The sequence below is a fragment of the Lithobates pipiens genome, unplaced genomic scaffold (assembly GCF_037356315.1).
Source record: "Lithobates pipiens isolate NorthernLeopardFrog02 unplaced genomic scaffold, aLitPip1_a1.2 Scaffold_55, whole genome shotgun sequence".
Classification (NCBI taxonomy): domain Eukaryota; kingdom Metazoa; phylum Chordata; class Amphibia; order Anura; family Ranidae; genus Lithobates; species Lithobates pipiens.
The window spans coordinates 931,600-951,313 of record NW_027507877.1 but is presented as its reverse complement, the minus strand read 5'-3'; the positions used below and the strand labels follow the sequence as shown (position 1 = coordinate 951,313).

General features: G+C 47.0%; 1 protein-coding gene across 5 annotated transcripts in view; it reads left to right on the top strand.

Moving 5' to 3' along the window:
• LOC143957707 (cytosolic phospholipase A2 gamma-like) overlaps positions 1–19,714 on the top strand; it is a 174,562-nt gene that overhangs the window by 59,418 nt on the left and 95,430 nt on the right. For all 5 annotated transcript variants that reach the window (XM_077467401.1, XM_077467403.1, XM_077467404.1 and 2 more), the window contains one exon: positions 8,113–8,221. In XM_077467401.1, coding sequence (XP_077323527.1) covers positions 8,113–8,221 — 109 coding nt within the window. The remainder of the gene's footprint in view (positions 1–8,112; positions 8,222–19,714) is intronic.

Sequence of the window (19,714 nt, the reverse complement as noted above, 5' to 3'; positions counted from 1 at the left end):
GCTTATATTGCAGCCACCACCGGCAATCACAATAGGTCTTATTTTCGGGCAAACAGGGTATCACGCCACTGATGCATGCCGTTGTGCCGGATTCTTGCTGTTGATCGGATGTTATCAGTACTAGCAAAGTGTGTCATGTTTTAGGACTAGAGATGACTTGAACTGCCCTGGGTTTGGATTGGACTTTTTTTGGTGAACTTCAAAAGAAGGAAGTACGCTGAACCTGAGCCCCGTTCAAATCAATGGGAGCCAAATCTGTCAATTTAACAAAAATGTAAATTTATCCTGTATGCTTTCTTTATTTGTAAATGTTACTGTTGATTTAGCACATCCTACAAGAATGGAAATAGAATATTTGCATTTGGTCCAAAATACATAACAGACCCTCTGAGCCAGGTAGGGATTCTAAGGGAGTACCTCACAAAAAAATGCATGAGGTCCCCTTAAAAATCAATGCCAGACCCTTCATCTGAGCAAGCAGCTGGGAAAGGGCGGGGGGGGGGTGGGGGGGACTTGCACCCCCCCCCCCTGAATAATACCAGGCTACACGTCCTCAACATGGGGGGGTGGGTAACTTGGAACCCCCCCCCCCCAGGCAAAGCATTTGCTGCCCACATTGATGATCACAAGGAGCTCTTCTCCACAACCCTCACCATTGCTTGTGGGAGTTTGCTGGTGGTACACAAAAAAAAACTAACTAACTTAGAAACGCAGATACCCAAACATTTGGCAAGTCATTTATTTGAAGAAAAAGAAAAAAAAAACACAACTTTAGAAAAAGTCCCTTATTATAAATTTATCATCAATCATGATGCCCGCTGACTCGCTTAAAAAGAGCTTGAGAGCTCCACAAGCTGACATCAGTGGTGACATCAGTAGTGACATCAGTGGTGACATCAGTAGTGACATCAGTGGTGACATCAGTGGTGACATCAGTAGTGACATCAGTGGTGACATCAGTGGTGACATCAGTAGTGACATCAGTGGTGACATCAGTTGTGACATCAGTTGTGACATCGGTAGTGACATCAGTGGTGACATCAGTGGTGACATCAGTAGTGACATCAGTGGTGACATCAGTAGTGACATCAGTGGTGACATCAGTTGTGACATCAGTTGTGACATCGGTAGTGACATCAGTGGTGACATCAGTGGTGACATCAGTAGTGACATCCGTGCCTAAATATGATTACTACTATCACCACCCCTTTGCTTATGTGGACAAGGAATCCCAGCCATGTGCCTGTGGGTAGGTGCAGCTGGGGCGGAGGCAGCAAAGACACAAGTCCAAAAAGGTTAGCGATGTCATTCGAAATAGGGTATCATTGCAGTCCGATGCTTTGAAGTCTACATTATCTCACAAAAATAAGTACACCCCTCACATTTTTGGAAATCTTTCCTTCTATCTTTTCATGTGACAACACTGAAGAAATGACACTTGTCTACAATGTAAAGTAGTGAGTGTACAGCTTGTATAACAGTGTAAATTTGCCGTCCCCTCAAAATAACTCAACACACAGCCATTAATGTCTAAACCGCTGGCAACAAAAGTCAGTACACCCCTAAGTGAAAACGTCCAAATTGGGACCAATTAACCATTTTCCCTCCCCCCGGTGTCATGTGACTCTCATACTGGTCACTGGAAGTACAACATGGCACCTCATGGCAAAGAACTCTCTGAGGATCTGAAAAAAATAATTGTTGCTCTACATAAAGATGGCCTAGGCCAGTGATGGTGAACCTTGGCACCCCAGATGTTTTGTAACTACATTTCCCATGGTGCTCGACTACACTGCAGAGTGCATGAGCATCATGGGAAATGTAGTTCCAAAACATCTGGGGTGCCAAGGTTCGCCATCACTGGCCTAGGCTATAAGAAGATTGCTGAGACCCTAAAACTGAGCTGCAGCACGGTGGCCAAGACCATACAGCGGTATAACAGGACAGGTTCCTCTCAGAACAGGCCTCACCATGGTCCACCAAAGAAGTTGAGATCACGTGCTCAGCGTCATATCCAGAGGTTGTCTTTGGGAAATAGATGTATGAGTGCTGCCAGCATTGCTGCACAGGTTGTAGGCAAGGCAGGACTTAGGGTGGTGGGGGCCCCTGGGCTTGAGTCACTTTCGGGCCCTATCTTCTATACATTACCATATTTATTGGTGTATAACACACGCCCCAGTGTCATTTGCAGCCTTGTCATTGTAATCTTGAAGTTTAAAAATGGCACCACTAAGATACAGAGTCCTGGGTCCTCTCGGGGGGCTCTTGGGTCCCCTCGGCGGCTCTCAAGTCCCCTCAGCGGCTTATGGCAGCTCTCTGGTCCTCTTGCAGTCCCGAGCAGAGCCGAGAGTACTCAGCTCAGCTCACAGTCATGCCTAGTCCCTGCGTTATCTCCATCATATGGCGAGACTGGGCATGACTGTGAGCAAAGCCAAGTACACATCGCTATATATCTCAGTGGGGCCCCCTATTGGGCGGGGCCCATGGGCTTGAGCCCAGTCAAGCCCAATGGTAAGTCCAGCCCTGGTTGTAGGGGTGTGGGGGGGGGGGTCAGCCTGTCAGTACTCAGACCATACGCCACACACATAGTAGGTGAGGTTGAAAAAAGACACAAGTCCATCAAGTCCAACCTATGTGTGTGATTATATGTCAGTATTACATTGTATATCCCTGTATGTTGCGGTCGTTCAGGTGCTTATCTAATAGTTTCTTGAAACTATCAATGCTTCCCGATGAGACCACCGCCTGTGGAAGTGAATTCCACATCCTTTTGCCGCTCTTACAGTAAAGAACCCTCTACGTAGTTTAAGGTTAAACCTCTTTTCTTCTAATTTTAATGAGTGGCCACGTGTCTTGTAAAACTCCCTTCCGCAAAAAAGTTTTATCCCTATTGTGGGGTCACCAGTCCAGTATTTATATATTGTGGGGTCACCAGTCCGGTATTTGTATATTGTGGGGTCACCAGTCCGGTATTTGTATATTGTGGGGTCACCAGTCCGGTATTCATATATTGTGGGGTCACCAGTCTGGTATTTATATATTGTGGGGTCACCAGTACAGTATTTGTATATTGTGGGGTCACCAGTCCGGTATTTATATATTGTGGGGTCACCAGTCCGGTATTTATATAATGAAATCATATCCCCTCTCAAGCGTCTCTTCTCCAGAGAGAATAAGTTCAGAGCTCACAACCTTTCCTCATAACTAATATCCTCCAGACCCTTTATCAGCTTTGTTGCCTTTCTTTGTAGTCGCTCCATTTCCAGTACATCCTTCCTGAGGACTGGTGCCCAGAACTGGACAGTATACTCCAGGTGCGGCCGGACCAGAGTCTTGTAGAGCGGGAGAATTATCATTTTATCTCTGGAGTTGATCCCTTTTTAATGCCAATATTTTGTTTGCTTTGTTAGCAGCAGCTAATCCTAGATCCCCCCAGAGGTTCTCCTCCTAGTGAGTAGAATGCATTATTTTACATTTTTCCACATTAAACCTCATTTGCCATGTAGATGATGCACAAGAAGACCCGCAAACAGTTTGATGAAGACAAGCAGACTAAGAACATTGATTAAAATCTTGTACCTTATGGCTCAAATTGTATGGGTACTGCTTTGCTCATGAAACCCATTAGTTGGTTTGCTGGGTCTCTTATTTGTGCCACCTTTGTGAGGTGACTATGCTACGAGGCTCCCTATGGACTCTCTATGGGTCCACTGACATTGGTTTATTAATCTATCAAAGAAGTAGAACACTGCAACAGAGTTAAAAAAAAAAAAAAAAACCTGCAAAACAATAGCACAATGTGCCAGTATGCAACGCATACTAGCACATTATGAAATACTTACCTTAGAACAAAGCCCTCCAGTGGCGCGCTGCCATTCTTCTGGGTTCGGCTCCGGCACCGGAGCCGCAATTATGTCACACCCACTCATGTGTGTGTGAGCCCTCGGTTCCAGCATGAAGCTCTGAAGGTCCAGCACAGCATGCCAGACCTTCAGAGTGCATGTGCCAGTTTAGGAGGTATTCATTTTACCTACAGGTAAGTCTTATTATATGACGACATCTGCCTAGTGACGAAACGCGCGGGGAGGAGCGACGTGGTGAAGTCACCGCGCTGTTCTCGCTTTCCGTTTGCACGGATGTGTTTGTAGCATTTGCCGGCTGGCATATACAATTTTTTTATGGAAACTTTTTTTAGCTTACCTGTGTCTAACAGATTTTTTTTACCAATAAAAACCATCTGGTTTTACCCACGGCAAATCTTTTTGCTTTTTCCCCTATGGGCTTAATACTTACGCATTGATTGTACATTTGTGGCCACCTGTCGGAGTACAGACTCCAATAGAGCCTGCAGGAACGCCTGGCTAGACCGGTCATCGGAGGGGTTGGGAGGACCTAAATGCCCAGGTGGGGTATAGGCCACTAACTCCTACAGCTTGTCCAGCTGCCATCGGAGGTGTGAGGAGGACCCAAAGGCCCATGCCGGGTATAGGCCACAAGCTTCCACAGCTTGTCTAGCTGGTAAGCCTTTAATCTATACGGTGGTGGATTCACAGTGCTTCCAATTATAGACGATCCGCCACAGGGTGTCCCTTATCTCACATTTCCCGTTGGAATATTTTTTTATGGAAAAGACTTTATGTATTCTACAATTTTGCAAAAAAAATATTTTTCATGGAATATCTGTTTATTATTGAGTTACCGGTTATTGGACTATTTTTTGTGTTTTGTTTTTTTCACCGGCCTTTATCTATTTGCACAGTTTTTTCTTTGCAGGTTAAATCACTATTATACCACATACGCACGGTCAGATTTTCCGACAGGAAATGTTCGATGGGAGCTCGTTGTCGGAAATTCCAACTGTGTGTGTGTAGGCTCCATCAGACGTTTTCCATCGGAATTTCCGACAAACAAAATTTGGGATCTCAAATATTCTGACAACAAAATCCGTTGTTGTAAATTCCGATCGTGTGCACACAATTCTGACACACAAAGTACCACGCATGCTCGGGGTCGAGCAGAAGAGCCGCACTTTTACGTCACCGCGTTCTTGGCGTTCGGAAATTTCCGACAGCATTTGTGTGACCGTGTGTGTGTGCGCAAGACAAGTTTGAGCTGACATCCGTCGGCAATAAATCCAGGATTTTGTCGTGTGTACGAGGCATTGGGCCGCTTTCACACGGGGCAGATCAGTACTGATCCGCCCCGTGGACAGCCGCCTGCTGAGCGGGGGATCGCTCCATCTATCCCCCGCTGAGCAGGAAGATGGCACGTTCGCCTCTGCACACTGCGCAGGGACGGACCTGTGAGAGGCTGGGGGAAACAGGGGGTGCACGAGGAGCACTGAAGGTGGAGTGTCACAAGTGTGGAGTTTTTTACACTTCTTGAACACTGCATGAATTTTGAGGACTGTCACTATTGGATTATACCCTTGGAGTACACCACTAATAACACTGAACCTTCGGAGTACCCCACTAATAACACTGAACCTTGGGGTACACCACTAACAACACTGAACCTTGGGGTACACCACTAACAACACTGAACCTTGGGGTACACCACTAACAACACTGAACCTTGGGGTACATCATTAATATCACTGGACCTTGGGGCACCCCACTAATAACACTAAACCTTTGGGTACAGCACTAATAACACTGAACCTTGGGGTACATCATTAATATCACTGGACCTTGGGGCACCCCACTAATAACACTAAACCTTGGGGTACAGCACTAATAACACTGAACCTTGGGGTACATCATTAATAATACTGAACCTTGGGGCATCCCACTAATAACACTGAACCTTGGGGTACACCACTAATAACACTGAACCTTGGGGTACACCACTAATAACACTGAACCTTGGGGTACACCACTAATAACACTGAACCTTGGGGTACACCACTAATAACACTGAACCTTGGAGTACATCATTATTATCACTGAACCTTGGGGCACCCCACTAATAACACTGAACCTTGAGGCACCCCACTAATAACACTAAACCTTGGGGTACACCACTAACAACACTGAACCTTGGGGTACATCATTAATAACACTGAACCTTGGGGTACACCACTAATAACACTGAACCTTGGGGTACATCATTACTATCACTGAACCTTGGGGCACCCCACTAATAACACTGAACCTTGAGGCACCCCACTAATAACACTAAACCTTGGGGTACACCACTAATAACACTGAACCTTGGGGTACATCATTAATAACACTGAACCTTGGGGTACACCACTAATAACACTGAACCTTGGGGTACACCACTAATAACACTGAACCTTGGAGTACATCATTATTATCACTGAACCTTGGGGCACCCCACTAATAACACTGAACCTTGAGGCACCCCACTAATAACACTAAACCTTGGGGTACACCACTAATAACACTGAACTTTGGGGTACATCATTAATAACACTGAACCTTGGGGTACACCACTAATAACACTGAACCTTGGGGTACATCATTACTATCACTGAACCTTGGGGCACCCCACTAATAACACTGAACCTTGAGGCACCCCACTAATAACACTAAACCTTGGGGTACACCACTAATAACACTGAACCTTGGGGTACATCATTAATAACACTGAACCTTGGGGTACACCACTAATAACACTGAACCTTGGGGTACACCACTAATAACACTGAACCTTGGGTTACATCATTAATAACACTGAACCTTGGGGTACACCACTAATAACACTGAACCTTGGGACACCCCACTAATAACACTAAACCTTGGGGCACCCCACTAATAACACTGAACCTTGGAGTACACCACTAACAACAATGAACCTTCGGAGTACCCCACTAACAACACTGAACCTTGGGGTACACCACTAACAACACTGAACCTTGGGGTACATCATTAATATCCCTGGACCTTGGGGCACCCCACTAATAACACTAAACCTTGGGGTACAGCACTAATAACACTGAACCTTGGGGTACATCATTAATAATACTGAACCTTGGGGCACCCCACTAATAACACAAAACCTTGGGGTACACCACTAATAACACTAAACCTTGGGGTACATCATTAATAACACTGAACCTTGGGGCACCCCACTAATAACACTGAACCTTGGGGTACACCACTAATAACACTGAACCTTGGGGTACATAATTAATATCACTGGACCTTGGGGCACCCCACTAATAACACTAAACCTTGGGGTACAGCACTAATAACACTGAACCTTGGGGTACATCATTAATAACACTGAACCTTGGGGCACCCCACTAATAACACTGAACCTTGGGGTACACCACTAATAACACTGAACCTTGGAGTACATCATTAATATCACTGAACCTTGGGGCACCCCACTAATAACACTGAACCTTGAGGCACCCCACTAATAACACTAAACCTTGGGGTACACCACTAATAACACTGAACCTTGGGGTACACCACTAATATCACTGAACCTTGGGACACCCCACTAATAACACTGAACCTTGGGGTACATCATTAATAACACTGAACCTTGGGGTACACCACTAATAACGCTGAACCTTGGGACACCCCACTAATAACACTGAACCTTGGAGTACCCCACTAATAACACTAAACCTTGGAGTACCCCACTAATAACACTGAACCTTGGGGTACATCATTAATAACACTGAACCTTGGGGTACACCACTAATAACGCTGAACCTTGGGACACCCCACTAATAACACTGAACCTTGAGGTACACCACTAATAACACTGAACCTTGGGACACCCCACTAATAACACTAAACCTTGGGGCACCCCACTAATAACACTGAACCTTGGGGTACACCACTAATAACACTGAACCTTGGGGCACCCCACTAATAACACTGAACCTTGGGGTACACCACTAATAACACTGAACCTTGGGGTACATCATTAATAACACTGAACCTTGGGACACCCCACTAATAACACTGAACCTTGGGACACCCCACTAATAACACTGAACCTTGGGGTACACCACTAATAACACTGAACCTTGGGACACCCCACTAATAACACTGAACCTTGGGGTACACCACTAATAATACTGAACTTTGGGGTACACACAATGGTAATGTTTATCTCTTTCATCTCCAGGTCAATGAAGGAAAGCTGTCCAGTCACAAAGAAATGTGTGAGAGCGGTGAAGACCCGTATCCCATCTACTCTACTGTGAGACAGCATCACATACATGAAAAGAAATCAGGTGATTTTACTAGAGCGGCATTCTTAATATCTCCTCACTATATGACATATATGATTCCTTTATGATGAGGAATAATGAAATGTGTAATATATCCACACCATGGATGTGGGATCTAGTTGGTTTGGATCAGCAGCTGTACACATATATCACAATATATGTGAAAATCAATGTCAATATAATAAAGACCGCACTGAAAAAAAAAGTTAAATATGGGCAAAAAAAAATGAAATCTTTAAGTTCTTCTACATATTTTTGGTTCTGAAAAAAAAAAATCGCAATAAGCATATATTGTTTGGTTTTGCGCAAAAGTTATAGCGTCTACAAAATAGGAGATATATTTTTGGCATTTTTATTATTATTATTATTTTATTTTATTTTTTACTAGTAATGGTAGCGATCTGTGATTTTTAGCAGGACTGCGACATTGCGACGGACAAATCGGAGACAATTGACACTATGTTAGGACCAGTGACATTTATATAATGATCAGAGCTCAAAAATAGCCACCAATTACTGTCACTGGCAGGGAAGGGGTTAACACTAGGGGGCAATAAAGAGGTTAAATGTGTTCCCTCATGTGTGTTTCTAACTGCGGGGGGGGGCGGGGGGTGTGACTGACTGGGGGAGGAGACTGGTTACTGTTCCTAACTAGTCTCTACTCCCCTGACACGATGGAGATCTGTCTGTTTACATTGACAGATCTCCGTTCTGTCCTTCTCAGGAGCGATCGCGGGTCACCGGAAGCCATGCACATTGGCTCCTACGTCACGCCCCTTATACCCCTTAAAGCACCCGCCGTACAGCTACAGTGATTCGAGCAGGAGTGCCGTACTGTCACCATCAAATGATGGGCGGGCAGTTAATAAAGTGACAATACAACCAATAAAACAAATGAATATTTTAAAATATGTTCAAAGAAATTCACCAGGATACTGTATACATCTACTCACCATTTGTTCTTGCAGTAGATATTTGGGTTGCTCCCAAAAATAGTCATCTTGGATAATTGTTAGAGATCAATTGGTTTCTCCCTAAGCCCTTGTACACACGGTCGGAGAATCCGTCGGAATGTGTCCTATCGGACCGTGTCGTCGGATAATCCGACTGTGTGTGGTATGCATCGGACTGATTCCGTCCGAATATCCGTCGGACCCAATTTTCCAACATGTTGGAAATATTTCCCGACCAACTGGTCCGATCGGACATACTCCGATCATGTGTAGAGAATTTTGATCGGTACACACGGTCGGAGATTCCGACGGAATGTGTCCGATCGGAGCGTTTTGTCGGATATTCCGACTGTGTGTGGTCTCCATCGGACTGTTTCCGTCTGAAAATCCGTCGGACCAAATTTTCCAACTTGCCGGAAATATTTTCCGACAAAATGCTCCGATCGGACATACTCCGATCATGTGTAGAGAATTCCGATCGAACAAAGTGCCACGCATGCTCAGATCAAATTCCTACACCAAAGCTATTGGCTACTAGCCTGAATGTAGTCCCATCGTAACGAAATTACGTCATCACCTTCTGAAAGATCGGATTTTTCGACAACTTTGTCCGACCGTGTGTATGCAACAGTTTCGGACAAGATCCGACGGACAAAATCCGACGGGCAAAATCCAACGGATTTGGTTGTGGAAATCTCCGACCGTGTGTACAGGGGCTTAGTCTGGCCTTGTTGCACTTTTCTCTTCTACCGCTAGGTGGCTGGGTACCTGGTGGTACTAGATACAAGAAGGGCAATGCAAGGTCAGATTATGGGTATATAGGGTGTCTCAGTCAATGAGCAGGGGTTTTGTTGGATCCCTTGGCCTGCTTGGAGAGCCTATATATTTTGGTGGATTCAGGTGATCTATGTTCTGTGTCACCTGGATGGCTGTCTGGGTGGACGTGTGTTGTATTGCCCCGGGCTGCTCGGCTCGAGTTTGGGCCTATCCCAGGCACATCTGGCTTCTAGGATGTCTGAGGACCTATCCAGAAGCAAGAGAGCAACGCAGGGTTGGGATTGTGGCTTGCAGTCCAACCAGAAGTGACAGTTCTGATGGCCGGAGAACCTGTCGTGGTTGGAGGTAGAAAGGAAGCTGTTGCCACTAAGGGACCATCCACCTTATTACCAGGGGCCGCAGTGAGTAGCTGAAGCAAATACCGGAGCAGTATTCTCACCGAACGGGCACGGTGAAGAATCTGGAAACTTCAGCAGGTATCAAGCCAGGAACCCAACCAGCGGAGGTGATGCTTGCAGAGCAGCCTTGCGTGTCAAGCCAGGGACCCAACCAGCGGAGATGATGCTTGCAGAGCAGCCTTACGTGTCAAGCCAGGAACCCAACCAGCGGAGATGATGCTTGCAGAGCAGCCTTGTGTGTCAAGCCAGGAACCCAACCAGCGGAGATGATGCTTGCAGAGCAGCCTTACGTGTCAAGCCAGGAACCCAACCAGCGGAGATGACGCTTGCAGAGCAGCCTTGTGTGTCAAGCCAGGAACCCAACCAGCGGAGGTGATGGTTGCAGAGCAGCCTTGTGTGTCAAGCCAGGGACCCAACCAGCGGAGATGATGCTTGCAGAGCAGCCTTGTGTGTCAAGCCAGGGACCCAACCAGCGGAGATGATGCTTGCAGAGCAGCCTTACGTGTCAAGCCAGGAACCCAACCAGCGGAGATGACGCTTGCAGAGCAGCCTTGTGTGTCAAGCCAGGAACCCAACCAGCGGAGGTGATGGTTGCAGAGCAGCCTTGTGTGTCAAGCCAGGAACCCAACCAGCGGAGGTGACGCTTGCAGAGCAGCCTTGTATGTCAAGCCAGGAACCCAACCAGCGGAGGTGATGGTTGCAGAGCAGCCTTGCGTGTCAAGCCAGGGACCCAACCAGCGGAGATGATGCTTGCAGAGCAGCCTTACGTGTCAAGCCAGGAACCCAACCAGCGGAGATGATGCTTGCAGAGCAGCCTTGTGTGTCAAGCCAGGAACCCAACCAGCGGAGGTGACGCTTGCAGAGCAGCCTTGTGTGTCAAGCCAGGAACCCAACCAGCGGAGGTGACGCTTGCAGAGCAGCCTTGTGTGTCAAGCCAGGAACCCAACCAGCGGAGGTGATGGTTGCAGAGCAGCCTTGTGTGTCAAGCCAGGAACCCAACCAGCGGAGGTGATGCTTGCAGAGCAGCCTTGTGTGTCAAGCCAGGAACCCAACCAGCGGAGATGATGCTTGCAGAGCAGCCTTGTGTGTCAAGCCAGGAACCCAACCAGCGGAGATGATGCTTGCAGAGCAGCCTTGTGTGTCAAGCCAGGAACCCAACCAGCGGAGATGATGCTTGCAGAGCAGCCTTGTGTGTCAAGCCAGGAACCCAACCAGCGGAGATGATGCTTGCAGAGCAGCCTTGTGTGTCAAGCCAGGAACCCAACCAGCGGAGATGATGCTTGCAGAGCAGCCTTGTGTGTCAAGCCAGGAACCCAACCAGCGGAGGTGATGCTTGCAGAGCAGCCTTGTGTGTCAAGCCAGGGACCGAGCAGGCCAGTGGGGTTAAGCTTGAAAAGTATCTTGAGTGCCAAGCTAGGGACCCAGCAGAGAAGCGGGGGTGACGCTTGAGGAAGATACTACAGTGAAGATTGGAAGAGCTCAAGGGATTCAGTGGCAGTAAATAAGTGGGTCTAGTGAGAGACCGGGAGCTCAGTGGGCTGAAGAACTACAAGAAGTGATTGTAGCTAAAGTGAAAGAACTGTTACGTTTGTGTTAGAAACTGTTAAAGACTGTTGCCATAGGAGACAGCATTCCTGCATGTGCAGATGTGGCGCCTTGCTGGATGCCTTTCCCTGCATGGCTGTTCGCCTATTGAAGTCTTGGAGTCTGAAAATTGAACTTGCACCTACCTAAGGGTGTCCTGGCCCTAATCCTCTCCCCCCCCCAAAAAAAGTTTAAGAGAAATTAAACTCTCTTTTGCACTCAAGAAGTGTCTGGCGCCCAATGACTTTAATCATCTTGCACACACCATGCCTCACAACCCGCTGTACACAGAAGGATGTCAGCTGTCTCTGGCCCTGGAAGTTCTCATTAGACTGAAGGAGGCCTGGGACCTTGCTACACATGTATATATAGTGTCAGGATCCGAGGGGTTAAACAGGCAGCTGTGAGACAGTTTTGTCAACTTAAAAATTGGCTTTATTCAGCAGAACGCCAAAACAAACACAAGAAACAACAGGCTTGCCTTGCAATACACCTGGACATATCCCGAAAAAGTTCAGTGTCTGCAGCCATAGGCTGGTGTGCTCAGTACACAGCTCTAAGCCCTTGTCATTAAACCTGGACTATGAAAAACTCATTACTTGCTGTAGAACAGAGTATTTGTTTGGTGTAGAGTGAAGTATACCTATTTGATCCTGCCTTCAGCTGTCCCTCCCATCTTCTTTGTGCCCCATCATAGCCTGAGATTGTGTAGACCAGCTGTTGTCATCTACTGAGCATGTTCCAGTTTCCTTCTAAGTGCAAGTGTAAGCCCTTGTACACACGATCGGAGATTACGACAACGAAATCTGTCAGATTTTGTCCGACAGATTTTGTCCGAAACTGTTGCATACACACGGTCGGACGAAGTTGTCGGAAAATCCGATCGTTCAGAACGTGATGACGTTATTTCGTTACGACGGGACTATGTTCAGGCTAGTAGCCAATAGCTTTGGTCTAGGAATTTGATCTGAGCATGCGTGGCACTTTGTCCTATCGGAATTCTCTACACATGATCGGAAGTATGTCCGATCGGAGCATTTTGTTGGAAAATATTTCCGGCAAGTTCGAAAATTTGGTCCGACGGATATTCCGACGGAAACAGTCCGATGGAGACCACACACAGTCGGAATATCCGACAAAACGCTCCGATCGGACACATTCCGTTGGAATCTCCGATCGTGTGTACAAGGGCTAATCCCAGCAACACTCTTTTATGCAGTTTAGCACAATCCAGCAAAGGACCTTTTCACGCAGTGCGCTGCTGTGTCTTTCATCCCTACTCAAACATCTCTCCCAGCGGGATCATCTCAGAGGCAAGAGGTGTCCTTCCAGCATCAATCTCTGATAGCAACACACCAATTCCTCTCCCACCATGTGGCTAATAAACAGACCTAAAAGGGAAGTACTTGCCCAGTTTTTAACCCTCTCCAGGCTGACTCTTCACAATATATATGTAGAGCCGGTACTCCTAACGAGTATGCGCTATATGTTCAAATTTAGTTTTTGCCCAAAAGTGTCCCACACACACAAACGGGACCTTCAATATCATGGGATCTTACAGCTGTACCTCCAGTAATGTGGTGGACCTCATCCAATGCAAAAGGTGCAGCAAAGGATCTTATGTTGGTGAAACAGGACAGAAGTTGCAAACGAGGATGAATTTACACCGACACACCATCAAGGAACATAAAGAAGACAGTTTCTGCACACCTGAGGGACATCACTTCTCACAACCCGACGACCACACTATAGGAGACCTCAATGTTTTAGTTCTTAAAGGGAACTTCAGAACTACCCAGGAAAGGAAAACCTTTGAACTAAGAATGATAATTCTTTTTGACACAAAAAAATAATAGCCTGAATTTAGATATAGGTTTCCTTTAGCCCTGTACACACTATCAGATTGTCTGCTGAGTTTTTCCTTCAGATTTACCAAAACCATGTAGTAGAAGGGCCGGCCTGATTGCATACACATTGAAACTCCTAAGGTTTGACCTCATATTATATGGTTTTGGTAAATCTGAAGGAAAAACTCAGCAGACAATCTGATAGTGTGTAGGGGCTTTACCCATTATACTAGTTTTACAACCCCCTCTGTGACTAGCACCCCCACCCCTCCATTCCAAAGCTCTCCTTCTGTCTTATCTCACTAACTCTACTGTTATCTTTATTGCCATTGATTTGTATGTGTTTTTTTTTTTTTTGTTTTTTGTTTTTCTCTCCTTTCCCTCAGAGGTGTTTTTTTTTTTTTTTGTTTTGCTTTTACATTCTGCTTAAAAAATTGTAAATCAGTACTGCTTGGACCTTGAAGAAGGGGACATACCCCGAAAGCTTGTCCTGAAAAATTGTATGTTAGTGCAAATAAAAAAAGTATCACGGACAGTACTCAATTTTCTCTGTCACAATTGCAGTAATACGGCTACAATCACATTAAGCCCAAAACTGTAGTAAGTTTTGGGGTTAATTGTGTTAAATTGTAATTTGGCATCAGTTTGGCTGGACTGCATAGAAGTTCTGCCTGGTCATAGGTGGGGTTTTACACCTGTGGGAGGCTATAGAACGCAGTCTGGTTGGATGCATTAGGTACCAATCCTTATCTCGGAACCAATCAGTGGGCGCGTTTGTCTCACTGCGTAATCCGGGAAGGGGTACTTAAGGTGCTGAAGTCACATGGTTCTGGGTTCCGCTCCAGAAGTTGTTGATGACTTCATGGTCCTGGTCCTCCTGACCAGCCCCCGGGGGCCCTCATGGCCTGGGGTGCGAATCCATCCATTCCCGAGCTTCAGAACTGGCTATTTTGAGGTGCAGTAACTGGAAGGAGGATTCTAAAGTGTTCTGGTGCCATTTCGAGAGGTCCAGCAACTCTACTCATTACCAAGGGAGGACTCTTCAGTAGGCGAGCCACGCACAAGGCTGGCTGCTCGGTAAGAGCCTGGAAGCTGAGCTGCCATGGATATTGTATGAATCCACAGTTCTTACATTATTGCCGGACCGGCTGAAAGATTCTGGTACAGTAATAAAGAGAGCAGTAGTTTATTGTTGTTTGATTGCTGGCAGAGCTGGTGGTGTGAGAAACTGGTACCTGTAGCAGCAGTGCTGTTGAAGAGTAGCCAGGTGGGCTTGTATATTCAATTGTGTCTGGATGATGTTTAAACCCCTGCGTGGGATTCCTGAGTGGACTTTTGTTTTGTTTTTATCATTTAATAAACGTGGGCTACCAGGCCCTTAACTATAAACACCTGTCTGATGTGGACTCACTACATGAAAATGCATCCACCACTGAGATGAACAATCTCCCATGCCACAAGTGGTGGAGAATGCGGGCATGTAGATGGTGCAATCCGAGTCCTTGCTCCATGGTGAGTTGCATCAGGGACTACTGCTAGCTGTGTGTGGCAGCCAGGTGAACAGCATTATGCAGAAGTTCATTTGATGGACTGTGTGACATGCAGGCTGTGTACCTGTGAAAAGAGAATCAAACATACATTTTTTTTTCTCTGAACTGTTACAAGTATGGGGTGGTCAAAACAGAAAAAGGAAGCAATCCTTGCTAAAGCCAGGGAACGGAAAGGGAATTTCACCACATGCCCCAGCCACACCAGAGAATTTGTCTGCATGTGAAATCTCTGTGACCTGGGGTAAATTAATCTTGTCACCCCCAGTTAAAAGGGAAGTTAAAAAGGTTGTCCCTGGCAACAGGAATCCAACTAGACAACAGTGTCTGGAAAAGAGTAAGGTTGTCCATGGAAGCCACCTCCAGGCCCACAGGGATGTTGCGGATCTAAGGAGTCTGTCTGCTGATGGTCGTGACCAATGGTATCCCATGACAACAGAGAGCCTGGCATTGAGGAGTTGGCAAGTACGTAAAGCTCAAGGTCCAATACCATGCGTGGAGTGTGGCCAAGCGGGGAATGGAATTTTTACTAGCCCAAGGTTATGAAAAAACCCCTGAAGAGTCTGGAAAGGCAGCAGTGTCATCCTGTGGCCACACAGAGGCAGTAGCTGGTATTGATGCAGCTTAGAGACAGTGCGCTCAAGTGAACGCTATCATGCCAGCCACTGTTTCAATTTGGGAGATTGAACCTAGTGAAATGGGAGTTTGTCCAGTGGGGTGATCCGCAGTGCAAATGGACATAGACTTGCTGCATTGTGCTACCCAGAGCAGTGGGGAGGCACATGGGGAAGCCCAGCTGACAGCAAAGTTAAAGACTCAAATGGAAATGGGGACTATGTATGTGCCTGCTATATTCCAGCAGAGTGCTGGAGAAGCTAAACTAGGGGTTACCAAAACTGCCATGGTGCCATGTTCCCTAGTGACAGGTGCTGCAGAGTTGCCCAGGGAAACTTTAGAGGAGCTCGCAGTGACTAGCAGAGAGTTTTCCAGGTCAGCTATGGAGCTGCCCAGTTAGGTAAGAGTGCCCCTTTACAGAGAGCGGGCACTGCGAGGAGACACTCAGAGGTTGTGGTGGTTCACAGACAACCCACAAAAGCAGTAGCTAGGTTTCCATGTAATGAGAATATTGATGGTCATGCCAACAATAGTGTTGGCCAATGTGATGTTATTGGTGATGATGACATTGAAAAATGTGTTTCCTGTAATGTCATTAATGAGTCTCACAGTGAGAGTGTGGGTGCAGCCCCACAACCCTAAGTGTAACCCAGTGGGCAAGGGATTAATTCAGCCTGCAAAAGCTGAGTGTGCAAAGCTTGATGTGTCAGTAGCGCCACCAGAGAAAGGTGGTCAAAATGGTGTACTGCACGTGGCTTTAGGTGACGAAGCATCACCCCAATGCAACATTGGTAAAAGTGCGGTGTCACAAAATCATATGTATAGAAGTGACGAATGTGCAGTTGTGGCTAATCAATCCCAGGTTCCTGTGCGGCCTTCTACAGTAGGGGATGCAACGCTGTGGAACGCCCATGGTGGAACCACAATGGACTGGGACAGCTGGGCCAAACAATTGCTAGCCATTCTGGGTAAGGTTAGCTTAAGTAACAAGGGTGTGGATACAACTGCTATGCCAGACAGGGGGGTCGTAGAGCGACCGGTGGTTGAGGACGCTTTGGTCCCTGCAAAGGTTGCTTCCCTCCAGTCTGAAGAAACAGTTAAGGGCACTGGCATCGCAGATGTGTTGTCCACAACCCAGCAACTAAATAATGTTGAAGGTCAAAGTGATAGTGTGACTTGTAATGACCTGCAGCGGCTCACTGACACTGGTGCAGAAGGGATAAGTGTGAGACATGTATCTAACAGCGCTCCAGGGGAGCAACAGGCTGTGATGATGGGTACCTCCAAGGAGGTGGAGGTCTCTTCAAATGTCTCACCTGCTCAACCTGCAGTGGATGAGCCCCTCCATGTCTTGGACAGGGGAAAAGTCTGGTATTTAGACATGGGATGTTTAGAAATGACAGAAACCTTACTGAAAATGCTAGACTTTGTAAAACCGCACTCACTGTACACTTGGGTGTCTCCACCGCATTTGGACCAGGTGGTGCTGTGGAGTACCAATGGGTGGAACCAGGTGGTACAAGCAAAGTCTTGATCAAGAAGGGTATTGGTGAGACCAATGCCTATTAACAGTGTGGCAAATAGTCTTGAGGTTCTCGGAGAGGGTACCTTCAGTTACTGAGTGGTATGGAAGGCTCTTAGGAGAACTGTTGGAGATATCAAAGGTCTCTCCAGCTGGTGTAGGGACTAGAAACATCTCTGTTGGTGTCGTCTGAGGTGCGGCCGAGCAGAAGTCAGAGGGCGTGGATACTGTCTCACCCGCTAAACCTCAGGAGAAAGAAGGGCCCAGATTAGACGCAGCACTAGCAGAGATGCTTTCCATCACTCGGAAAGAGGTACAACTTAAAGTACCTGGACACACTGAGAGAAAGTACTAATGTTGGTTGCTGCAACAATGTGTACACCAGAAAGAAGTGGTTTATACTTGGATCAGTGTAAGTCCTTAGAACAATTACCCATGGAGTGTTGGACAACAGGTGAGGTGGAGCTGTTCTATGGTCCTGTGGGGTATAGTCACTCTCCTGTGTGTGGTCCCTCCTCAGGTTTTACCCAGGAATTTGTAATGCAGACGGATGCTTCAGAAGTGGGATTAAGTGCAGTGGTGTCCCACGTGGTGATTGGGGAGGAATAGCCCATAGCATTCTTAAACAGAAAATTGATCCCTGCTGAAAAAATATGCACCATTGTAGAAACAGAATGTCTAGTCGTGAAAGCGGCTCTTGAAAGTTTAAAATGTCAGTTGGGGCGATAGTTTGGGCTCCTAGCGGACCATGCCGACTCAAATAGATGACCCAAAATAAGGAGGAAAATACAAGTTTACAGTATGTTTGCTCAAAGTGCTCAACCCCCCCCCGCGGGGGGGGGGGGGGGGGAGCGTGACGACTGAGCCCGGAGATGGCTGCCTAGTCTGCTAGCTCTGTCGCTCACTCAGGGGACACGGAGAATATAGGAGCCGGAGGAGACAAAGAACGCCGCCAATCTCGCTAACGACACTCCGAGACTCTTTAGGAATGCCGCGGGAATGAAAAGAGCCACTGCCGCAGCTCCACAAGCTATCCGGCTTCTTTACACAGGAGCAGCATAGCCACAACATGGTGGAGTTGGCCACGCAAACGAGGGCAGCAGACAGGCCGTGGCAGGAACCTCAACTCAGGACTAGCAGGGGGCTGACTCACGGAGCCCACATAATGGATCATCCTCAGCGGCATCCATGCCGACCACCAGGAGCCCGGCTAAAACTAGGCATACACCTCCTCCCTCACGACGGACTGCAGTCCCCTGAAATGGAGGTGAGTGAAGGCACTGCACGTCAGAGGCCTGACATCCCCGCTGCGCCTGATCTCATGGCCAGTTTCCCAACCACAGGTCAGTCTGTCTCCGACATTGTACTTAAAGAAATGCTATTATCCCTCAGATCATCAATACAATCTGATATGATCCACACAATTAAAAAATGCCAAACAGAAATCCACAGAATAGGCGACAGGGTGGATCGGGTGGAACAGGCACTGGGAGAACATGCTAGCTCCTTTATCAAAATGGTGGACACACACGAAACCCACCAAGATGACATCTCCTGGATCAAAGACAAATTATTAGACCTCGAAGACCAATCCAGGAGAAATAACCTAAAGATCAGGGGTGACCCAGAAACCATAATGGCCACACAACTCCTACAGAATGCTCTAGACCTGTTCTCAGCCATACTGCCAGCTGCGACCGCTTTAGAACTAACGATAGACAGGATCCACAGAGTACCCAAACCCTCATTGCTCGCGGATGAGATTCCTAGAGATGTACTATTAAGGCTACATTTCTACAAAACAAAGGAGTGTATTCTTGAATCCTTCCGAAAAGCAGATCATCGCCCAGAGCAATACGCAGCTATGCAATCACTCCCAGATCTCTCCAGATACACCCTTCAAAGACGTCGTAATTTGGCAATGATTACCAAAGCCCTACATAACCATAGCATCCTCCATAAATGGAAATACCCGGCGACACTTTCTATTAGCCATAACGGCACCAACATAACTGTATCTACCTTGGAAGATGGTTTGGTAGCATTACGACAATGGGGGATAATAGCAGAAATACCGCCACCCTCCACGCAACTGGGAAGCCCTAGAAGAATGGCAGGTGGTGGCCAGGAAAAACAAGAAGAAAACCAACACGGATTATGGAGAGAAGAGGGGGCGGTGAAGAGCACAAGGGGAGAGGCAGAGGGCACAGGGAGAGAGAGGCAGAGGGCACAGCAGAGAGCATGGGGGAGGTG